The 10,715-nt window shown below is 46.1% G+C and overlaps 2 protein-coding genes across 2 annotated transcripts in view; one reads left to right on the top strand and one right to left on the bottom strand.

Moving 5' to 3' along the window:
- Positions 1-6,083, top strand: part of proca (protein C (inactivator of coagulation factors Va and VIIIa), a) — a gene marked incomplete at both ends in the record, with an annotated part of 6,168 nt that extends 85 nt beyond the window's left edge. Inside the window, 7 exons of the mRNA XM_079750543.1 lie at positions 1,064-1,221; positions 2,273-2,297; positions 2,865-2,975; positions 3,688-3,828; positions 4,439-4,557; positions 4,897-5,014; positions 5,491-6,083. Of these exons, the coding sequence (XP_079606669.1) occupies positions 1,064-1,221; positions 2,273-2,297; positions 2,865-2,975; positions 3,688-3,828; positions 4,439-4,557; positions 4,897-5,014; positions 5,491-6,083 (1,265 nt within the window). The remainder of the gene's footprint in view (positions 1-1,063; positions 1,222-2,272; positions 2,298-2,864; positions 2,976-3,687; positions 3,829-4,438; positions 4,558-4,896; positions 5,015-5,490) is intronic.
- Positions 6,084-9,135: 3,052 nt separating this feature from the next.
- Positions 9,136-10,662, bottom strand: dusp28 (dual specificity phosphatase 28; the record flags this gene model as incomplete). Its single annotated transcript, XM_079750475.1, has 2 exons — positions 9,136-9,240; positions 10,315-10,662. 2 exons carry the CDS (start codon positions 10,660-10,662, stop codon positions 9,136-9,138), a joined length of 453 nt encoding a protein of 150 aa, XP_079606601.1.
- Positions 10,663-10,715: the final 53 nt, after the last annotated feature.

Here is a 10,715-nt window from a genome sequence, read left to right as displayed (position 1 = left end):
TCCTCTGACCTTCTCCTCCTCCTGACTCCACCTCCTCCTCCTCCTCCTCTTCCTCCTCCTCCTCCTCCTGCTCTCACACTGAACCCCTCAGCGCTCTTGGTTCTGCTCTGAACACATTCTTCCGTCATACACTCATCTCACACGGCAGACTTTAGATTAATTCAATTCAATTAAATTCAATTTTATTTTTCTAGCCCTTAATCATCAAAGGGCTTAACAGGCCGTATATCTATGACCCCCCCATGTGCCTAAGTCAAACGGATGACTTAGGCGGATAGTGATTATGCAATGTAGAAAGCACTCTGATTGGCTTAGGATACAGCCAATGAGGCACAGTGAATTAGCAACCTTAGGAGAGTAAAGTTAGTTTAGATATCATTATGACATAGGCAATTATGCTATGAGGCTAACGATATGTGAGAGCCTTTTCAAGTGGTCTGTCTTGAAGGAGCCAGATTGTGGAGACAAAGCCTTTTCCTTAGATTTGTAGAGAGGTGGATCCATCGCGGCCCCATCCTGTTCTATCATGGCTCGTCTACCCAGACTGGATATTTCGTATAGGTTCTGCTTGTTGGGTTCTCATGTTTCTGTATGTATGGTTCTGTATGTTCCGGTATGTATGATTCTGTATATGTGATTTTGTATGTGTGGATCTGCATGTGTGGTTCTGTATGTTTCTGTATGTACGGTTCTGCATGTGTGGTTCTGTGTGGGTGGTTCTTCATTTCTGTATGGTTCTATACGTGTGGCTCTGCATGTATGGTTCTGTATTTATGGTACTTCATGTTCCTGTATGTTTCTGTATGTGTGGCTCTGTACGTGTGGTTCTCCATGTTCCTATATGTTTCTGTACGTGTGGCTCTGTACGTGTGGTTCTCCATGTTCCTGTATGTTTCTGTACGTGTGGTTCTCCATGTTCCTGTATGTTTCTGTACGTGTGGCTCTGTACGTGTGGTTCTCCATGTTCCTGTATGTTTCTGTACGTTTGGTTCTCCATGTTCCTGTATGTTTCTGTACGTGTGGCTCTGCATGTTGTCGACATGGCTCCGTGTGGTTCTCCCAGTGTTCTCCAGTGGCCCTGAAGCCCACACGGTTCTGCGCTCCAAGAGAGCCAACAGCTTCCTGGAGGAGCTGAAGCCGGCCAGTAAGGAACGGGAGTGTATAGAGGAGCTCTGTGACTTTGAGGAGGCCCGGGAGATCTTCGGGACCAAGGAGGCCACGGTGAGGCCGGGATGGTACCCCCGACGGGGTGGTACCCCCTGCTGGGTGCTACCCCCTGCTGGGTGGTACCCCCAACGGGGTGGTACCCCCTGTGGTCACTGTCCCATCACAGCTCCCTGTTATGTGTGGTGCACAAGTTCTGTGTGATAAGCAATGTACGTAAGGAATACTTCCCTCAGTGATTAGTAGTGGTTCATTATGTGATTAGCAGTCGTTCATTAAGTGATTAGCAGTTGTTCCTTAAGTGATTAACAGTAGTTCATTGTGTGATTAGTAGTAGTTCATTAAGTAATTAGTAGTAGTTCATTAAGTAATTAACAGTAGTTCATTGTGTGATTAGTAGTAGTTCATTAAGTAATTAGTAGTAGTTCATTAAGTAATTAGTAGTAGTTCATTAAGTGATTAGGAGTAGTTCATTAAGTGATTAGAAGTAGTTCATAAAGTGATCAGTGTTAGTTCATGAAGGGATTTACTCAGTGATTACCTTTACATTGACAGCATTTAGCAGACGCTTTTATCCAAAGCGACCTAAGTACATTTGCCAGAACAGAGAGAAACAATATGTCAGTAAGGATGTTCAAAGAACCAAGTGCCAAGAACAAACAATCACTAGGTTAACCCATTCCCTGTATACAACAAACATAGCTAGGATAACACGCTACACAATGCTAAGCACTATTTTGAAGGAGTCATTTTATTAGGAGTAATTCACTTTACTACTTCTGGTGAGTAGTAGTTTATTAAGCTTTGAGCAGACGTTCACTTGTGGCTACGAATCATGAGGCACTCCGTTTAAATATCATCTCACACCCTTATGAGGCCTTTCCAATGTATCATCAACTATCATGATAGCTTATCAGTCAGAAATCTTCCATGATCCATTTACATTATTAGGGTGCCGGGGAAAGTGGGGTCCCTACTCTGAGATTGGAAAACACTGCTCTCAACTCTTGATACAAAGTGATTATATCACAGTTATAAAGGGCAAGGTAATGGCGAATAATACATTAGACCGTATGAATTCATGTCACTGTCTGTTGTGGTGTTTCAGTTGGAGTTCTGGACCGTTTACACAGGTAGGAACAGCTTGTCAACAGCATCAACTGCCTTCACTTTCTGAATATAAAGTGGTACACTAAACACTGGACAAATTAAATTTCCCCTAGATACATAATTGCATCAGTGTATCCAATGAGTGTAGTGATTGTTCAGTGTTGATCATATATCGGGTTACTTCCTCGTTGGAGTGAAAGGTTGCCCTATATCCGGGGTCTACCTCCAGGCATCCTGTAGCATGTGTCAGTGAATGTGAATTCACTGTCATCCAAGTGACGTTGGATCCAAGTGTCTTACTTTGGTTCACTGGGATCGGTTGCAATCGGTCCATTGTGATAGGTTCACTGTAATTGGCCCATGTTGTAATTTGTCCACTGTAATTGGCCCATGCTGTCATTGGTCCACTGCAATTGGTCCATTGTAATTTGTCCACTGAAATTGGTCCACTGTAATGGGTCCACTGTAATTGGTCATTGTAATTGGTCCACTTTAATTGCTCCACTGTAATGGGTCCGCTGTAATTGGTCCACTGTTATTGGAGGGCCCCTGCTGGCCCTGCAGTGTGTTGACCCCTGACTTGTCTTCAGATGGGAACCAGTGTAGGCCCAACCAGTGTGTGAACGGCTCCTGCATAGACCTGTTCCAGGCGTTTGCATGCGACTGTAACCCGGGCTACGAGGGCAAGTACTGCGACCAGCGTGAGTCCATTAGTAGTACGGCCGTAGTTAGTACTACTAACCATCCCTCAACTCATACCTTAACTACTTAACACTCCTTCAACTCTTACCTAAACTACCTAACCACCGTTCATCTTATACCTAAACTACCTAACCACCGTTCATCTTATACCTAAACTACCTAACCACTGTCATCTTATACCTAAACTACCTAACCACCGTTCATCTTATACCTAAACTACCTAACCACTGTCATCTTATACCTAAACTACCTAACCACCGTTCATCTTATACCTAAACTACCTAACCACCGTTCATCTTATACCTAAACTACCTAACCACTGTCATCTTATACCTAAACTACCTAACCACCGTTCATCTTATACCTAAACTACCTAACCACCGTTCATCTTATACCTAAACTACCTAACCACCGTTCATCTTATACCTAAACTACCTAACCACCGTTCATCTCATACGTAAGTGTGTGGGTGTCTGTGTGTGTGTGTGTGTGTATGTGTGCAATGCGTGAGTGTGTGTGTGTGTACGTGCGTGCATGTGTTTGTGTGTGTGTGTGTGTGTGTATGTGTGTGCGTGTGTGCCTTTGTTTATGTGTGTGTGTGTGTTTGTGTGTGTGCGTGTGTGTGTGTCTTTGTGTGCATGTGTGTGTGTGTGTGTGTGTGCGTGTGTCCTTGTGTGAGTGTGTGCGTGTGTGTGTGTGTGTGTGTGTCAGCCGTGGCGGCCACCAGCTGCTCACTGGACAACGGCAAGTGTGACCATGAGTGCACGGAGAGCACGGACGGCCTGAGTCGCACCTGCAGCTGTCTCAGCGGGTACCGTCTCCACGACAACACCAAAAGCTGCGAACCCATAAGTGAGTGGACAGTGTGATTATTATTATGATAACTAATATTGATCATTATTATTTATTAAAAAGGGAAAAAAATGCTTAATGCTTCTTTTTGTGCCGGTGAGTGTGTGCGTGAATGCATGTGTGTGCGTCTGCATGTTTGCATATGTGTGCGTCTGCATGGCTGCGTGTGTCTGTCCTCGTGTGTCTGTGTGCATGTGTAAGTGCGTTTGTGTTTGCGTGCATGCGTGTGTGTGTGTCTGTTGGTGTGTGTCTCTCCGTGTCCATGCGTGCATGCGTGCGGGCGTGTGTGCTTGCGTGCATGTGTCTTTGTATGTCCCTCTGCGTGCGTACGTGTATGTGGGCTTGTGTGCGTGTGTGTGTGTGTTCTTGCTTGAGTGTGTGTGTGAGTGCTTGCTTGCATGCTATGTGTGTGTGCGTGAGTGCGTGTGTGTGCGTCTGTGTGTGTGTTTGTGTGTGTGTGTGTGCGTGTGTGTATGTGTGCGTGTGTGTGTACGTGTGTATGTGCGTGTGTGTGTATGTGTGTGTGAGTGAATGCATGTGTGTGCTTCTGTGTGTATGTGTATGTGTGTGTGTGTGTGTGTGTGTGTATGTGTGTGTGTGTGTGATCCAGACAGGGCGTCCTGTGGTCAGCTGCTGCTCAGCAGGTCCTCCTACAGCGGGCCCATCATGGGCCTCACCCCCTGGGTGAGCGGGGGGGAGGTTGGCAAGAAGGGAGAGAGCCCCTGGCAGGTAGGCTGGGCCACCACACACACCACACACACACAAAAACACACGGAAAAAAGTTGTACTATACCCAACACAAACACACACACACACACGATGTACTGTACACAACAGAAAAACAGCACATACAGATGCTGTACTGTACCCAACGCGCACACACATACGCGCAAACACACATTCTGTACTGTACCCAACACACACACACACACACATAATGTACAGTACTGCTGTACAAATCTTCATCTTAATATTATGCCCTATGTGTGTGCGTATGTGTGTGTGTGTGTGTGTGTGTGCGCGTGTGTGTGTGTGTGTCTGTGTGTGTGTGTGTGTGTGTGTGTGCAGGCAATGCTGCTCAACCACGCAGGACAGTTCCACTGTGGCGGGGTTCTGATAGACGAGAACTGGGTCCTGACCGCAGCCCACTGCCTCAGCAAGAGCACGCGCTTCAAAGTCCGCCTCGGTAGGCTCCGCCCCTTGTGGGCCTCACCCACCTCGCCGCCCTCCCGGCTCTGTCTCCCTTCTGTTCACCTAGTCGCCATCTTGAAATATAAAGCTAAGTGCTTGTCTGTGTGTCTGCGTATGTGCGCGTGTGTGCTTGCGTGTGTGTGTGCGTCTGTCTGTGGGCGTGTGTGTGTGGGCGTGTGTGCGTTTGCATGCGCATGTGTGCATCTGTGTGCAAGCGCTTCTGTTTGCGTTTGTATGTTTGCGTGTTTGTACGTGCGCGTGTGTGCTTGTGTGTGTGTGTGTGTGCATCTGTGTGCGTCTGTCTCTGCTTCTGCGCACGAGTGTGCATCTGTGTTCATCCGTCTGCGTGCGCTTCTGTGTGCGTTTGTGCCGGCTTCCGTGTGCGTTTGTACGTGCCTGCATGTGCGCTTGTACGCGCGTGTGTGTGCGCATGTGTGGGCTTGTTCGTGTGTGTGCACGTGCGCGCGGCAGGTGACTACGAGCGCTACAGCCTGGAGGGCACGGAGGAGACCCTGGGGGTGACCCGCACCTTCAAGCACCCCGCCTACTACAACGGCCACATGGTGGACCACGACATCGCCCTGCTGCGGCTGGAGCGCCCCGCCCAGCTGTCCACCTGGATCGTCCCCGCCTGCCTGCCGACGCGGCCCATGGCCGAGCGCGTGCTCCACCTCAACGGCACGGTCACCGTGGTGACGGGCTGGGGCAAGAAGCACCAAGAAGACCCTGGGGTGGAGGCCGTGGTCTACAGCTCGGCGCTGAACGTGATCCAGGTGCCGCTGGTGGAGCGCGCAGAGTGCCAGAGACACATGGACTTCAACGTGTCGGAGAACATGCTGTGCGCCGGCGTGCTGGGCAGCCCCATGGACGCGTGTGAGGGCGACAGCGGGGGGCCCATGGTGACGCTGTACCGGGACACGTGGTTCCTGCTGGGCCTGGTGTCCTGGGGGGAGGGCTGCGGCCACCTCAACAAGCTGGGCGTCTACACCAAGGTGGCCAACTACAACGGGTGGATCGACCAAGTGCGCCAGGAATGGGACAGGACACACAGGCAGAGCGGCTGATCCCGAAGGGGAAGGGGAAGGGGGGCCTCTCGTGGGTCCTCCGCCATGATAAAAGCCTTCCTCCGCCATAATAAAAAGAGGAGATGTTGCACAGATTTGGTGAATAAAAAATGATTTCTCTGCGACGGGGTCTTTTTGCTCTCTTTTATTTAAGGAAAGTGTCGCAATACCCAATCACATCTAAACAGATCTTTTCCGATGACATCAGCCACGGTCAACGACCAATCAGGTGTTAGTGTTCCACATAGTCCCCCCTCCCCCTGGAATATGACCGGTGTTACCGCTGTCGATCATCGGCTGAGGTCTCAGCTCGATAAACACGGGCCAAGCAAGGTAAACAACAGAGGATTCTAATAAAATAAGTTGTGATCATCCAAATATTTTATTTAAATGTTTTAATGCACAGTGTCTACAATGTTAATTGCTTATTTGCATAGTAGAACATTTGAAATAGACATTTTGAAAGCTTACTGTTAGCTTATTGTTAGCTTATTATAAGCTTACTGCTTGCTTACTGCTAGCTAGCGGCTAGCTGACTGCTAGCATAATGCTGGTATTGGCAAAGTCGTACAAAGTATGGGCTCTTGAGTCAGGAGACATGTTCAGGTCTAAATCAAAGGTGGGAATTCCACAGGTCAGTTAAACAGGCCTTCACAACATTCACATTTTAACCCTGGATTGAACCACCTCTGACCAATATAACTGGACTCACAGTGAAAATAGGCTAGCATAGAGTAAGTATACACAAATATCCTAGGCAATTAAACACAACTTAAGACAATAATCTTCCCTGATAAGTATGGATGCTCTAGTTGGATGTTTTGATGGACTTTTTTTGCTTGTTTTTAAAGTTGTTAGACGTTTTAAATGTTTTAACATTTAACCACAACACGTGGTTCTATCTATATCTTTGTTAAGTCTGTTTTTCTTCCTACTGTTTTTTCTAGTATTTTGGAAGTACTTCACAATGAGAAGGTTAAACCTGAGATATCATTAGTACATACAGCGCTATTGTATACACAGCGAATTAGTTCACCAATTACTACTGAAACTAATTATATACTACTTCTTTGTATTCAAAATGTGTCGATATACTAACACAGACATAGCCTCTAACTATAAGACTGAAGAAGGTTTAGACAAACACATGTGTTTGTGCACAGTGTGTGTGCACAGTGTGTGTTTGTGTGTGTGTGTGTATGTGTTTGCGTGCATGTGCTTTTGTCTTTATGCGTGTGTGTTAGCTATACATTATAAAACTTTAATGATAGCCTTGGACTATTTTAAACCTTACTGATCTACTACACACATCGTTGAGTTAAAGACATCTAGTGGTAATACTGTAGCAGGTACAATGTGAATGGCCGTACACCTGACGCTATCATTATTGCTGTAGCTCTTAAGACTTATTCGTAAAAATGTATTTTTGCCTCATTTTCTGAATTACTTAAAGTGAACAGCTTATAATTACAAAAACATAATGTAACACACTAAAAATATAAGATTATATTTATATTTAGTAACTTTTAGCTGAAACTTTTCAGCCACTTACTTTTAGACGATAACTTTTAGTCTAAGCGTAGCCCTTTTGTTTTTTAATTGCATGTCGGTGAGTTTAATTGCAACTATACTGCTGTTTAATTAAATGTTTGTCCTTTCCTTGTTTCTATTTCAGGGAATTATATAATTCCCTGAAATGGGAATCGCATCTACAGCGTATTATTTAGCTACTATTGCAAATGGCGCTGTTATAATTCTATATTTATTTTATATTATTTTGATTATTTTATTTTTTACGCTGACTTATTTTATTTAGTCTATGGCCCGAACCTAGGGGAACCGACAAATCTTGCAAGCTCGTGTTTAATTTGCTTTGCAGATAAGGTCTGGCTCTCCCCTCATACAAAAAGATGTCCGCCCAACACGAGATGGCTGCCGCTGATGTAAAACGGCTTGTTGATAACGCAATCGAGACTTAATGGTATATTTTCGCTTAAAGAAGAGGAAATGACGGCAGCTTTTGTTGAGAGGAAAGATGTTTTTTAGTTGCTGTGATTGATTAAGGGCCTATCCAACGGCGCGTCCAGAGGCATTTTACTCTGCGCCAGTTCGTGACGCTCTTTGGGAATCGAAAATGAACGGAGAGGTTCCAGACTTTAGCAGTTTGCAATTCGTCTGGTGATGCCAGGCTAGCCCCAACCTACGTGGGATAAAAACAAGCCAGTGTTTCCCAGTGTTTACAAAAACTTCCTAAATGCGCACGAAATTCCTTCATTGATTCTCAAAATGATTGGCGGTTATTAAATGCATGCAGAATTTTTATCAGAGCAGAGTAGGATCTGGATAAGGGGATCCTGCCTCCACCTAGTGGTAAGAGAGGGAACTGTGGCGCCTGTGGTTAGCCTACAGCTGACAGCCATACGCAGTTATGGCAATGTGCAAGATTACATTTGAAATTGGCATATGTCTTTAAAATCATAGTTGGGAGGAAAGGTAAAAAAAAAACGTAAGGCCTTTGAATCCATTGAGACTGATCCGTGTCAGCACTTGACTGCGGTCAGGTTTCCAGTGTCTGCGGAGACTCAGTAATAGATACTACAGCAGTTCTGCTTACACAGCCCCAAATGTCAAATTGAGCAGAAGGTCAACAAAAGTGGTGCCCCTATTTGCCTAAAGCAATTAGACCTATCCAATAGAACAGGACTATGAGCTAGCCACTAGCTATATGCTCGATGGCCGAAGCACTACAGAGCGAGCCAACTGTCGGCACCGTTGCTACGTTGATTGAAGAATGGAATTGTGGGCGTTGTAGTCGAGAACAGTCATGTCCCATGGTAGAAAAAGTAACTGTCAGTAAAAGTGCCAGGGTAGGCTTAAATAAGGCCTAAGCACAAGGCATCATTTTTACATAAACAGATGGTTGAGCCGGTTGAGTTCCAAGAAAGAACAGAAAACAAAAACCCAAAGGAAAAATAAGCGAGAACGATGAAAGTTGAAATTGACCGTGGCGGTACCAGCGCCAGTGTGCGCTAGAGATCGTAGCAGTCCAGCCTCAGTCTGCCCCCCCTCGCCTTGTGCTGAGCTCCTGCTCGTATCGCTCCAGCTGGGCCATGAAGCCGGGGTTGGGGTCGATGACGTGGCGAGCTGTCTTCACTTTCTGCCGGAGAGGAGGCGGAGGAAAACAGCACAGGTCAGGATATACAATTCAATGAAATCTAGTGGATTCTTCCAGCTGTCAGGGATGCACATTGTGTTTAGGGAGTTGGTGAGGTCACCCCTTCACTGTAAAGTGCTTTTGGTACCTTGAAAAGCGCTATACAAATGTGAAAAACTATTATATGGAACTTTAAAAAGAAAAATAGCATACTGTATCGGAATCGCAATATTGGTCAAAATAATCAAAATTAGATTATTTCCCCAAATTGTTCAGCCCTAGTTGGTAATAGGGGTGTGAATGGTTGCAAAAATTTGAAAACGGTGCACGACCCCTTTTTTTTCGTTTAGACAGTTAACCGTTTTTTTATTAATTAATGAATTTTTCTTTTTTTTTAAAGTGGGCCGCAGTCGCGCTATAGGGGGATTATTTGTTCATCAACACATGCACGCACAGAATGATGGCAAAAAGAAAATTTCTTTGACCGGTTGCCATGGATATCTCTGTGTGCTTAATTTGCAGTTGCGGTGTTAATTAGCGATGTTGTCAGCTTACTGTTACATTAAACTGTAATCAGAAAACACGGTTATATGCTATAGACCCTATAATATCTGTGGTATAAAGGCTGGGACGAATTTCAAATGATAAATATGTACACCTTATGTTGAAAGTATAGACCGTCGCTATTCCCATTGAAACGAATGGCGCGGTGATTTTATTAATTTCTTTACGGTATTCGTTTACTGATTTTTTCTAAACAGTTATGATTTACTAACCGGTTACACGTGTACATGTGTACCCGTGCACACCCTTAGTTGTTAATGTCAAGGAATCTGTCTGAACATCATCCAGAACCTTTCATACTGGGAGTTCAACCCCCAACCCCTTGCCTTAGATCATCCTACCCTGGCACCCTAAAACGTTTAATCTACGGGGTTGCGTTAAATCAAATAAACTCCCGGCCGGGAAAAGCACCGAATGTCAATCGACGAGTCAGAACGAGGCACACGCTTCAACAACCACCCACACATAGTCCTGCGTAAAGTTAGCTCAACAGGCTAGGCTACCGCGGCTCACCTGCAGGGCGTCACCGAGCGAGAGCTTCCTGTGCTTCAGGAGGTACGCCACGCACACGGTTGCAGAGCGACTGCGTCCGTTCTTGCAGTAGACAACGGTGCGGCCGCCATGCTCCGCCTCACTCTGGATGGCGTCAGCACAGCGGTCGAAGTGGCAGTAGAGGTCCTCGTTGGGGTCGTCGTACACCGGGATGCGCAACATGGCCACGTGGTCGGCCGCGGGGAACGGCTGCTGCCTGGACACGTTGATGCACAGCGTCACCGCCTCCTGCTGGACGAGCTCGGTGCTGCAGGCCGAGCGCGCGTTGCTGATGAGTAATGCCCTGGTCACCTGACAAAGCTGGAGCATCCTGAATGGCTGGGGTGCCTTACTTCTAAAACAGAAGAAGAGAAAAAATAATA

This window comes from Pollachius pollachius, assembly GCF_949987615.1.
Source record: "Pollachius pollachius genome assembly, chromosome: 14".
Taxonomy (NCBI): Eukaryota; Metazoa; Chordata; class Actinopteri; order Gadiformes; family Gadidae; genus Pollachius; species Pollachius pollachius.
This window is presented reverse-complemented; position numbering and strand designations above follow the sequence as displayed.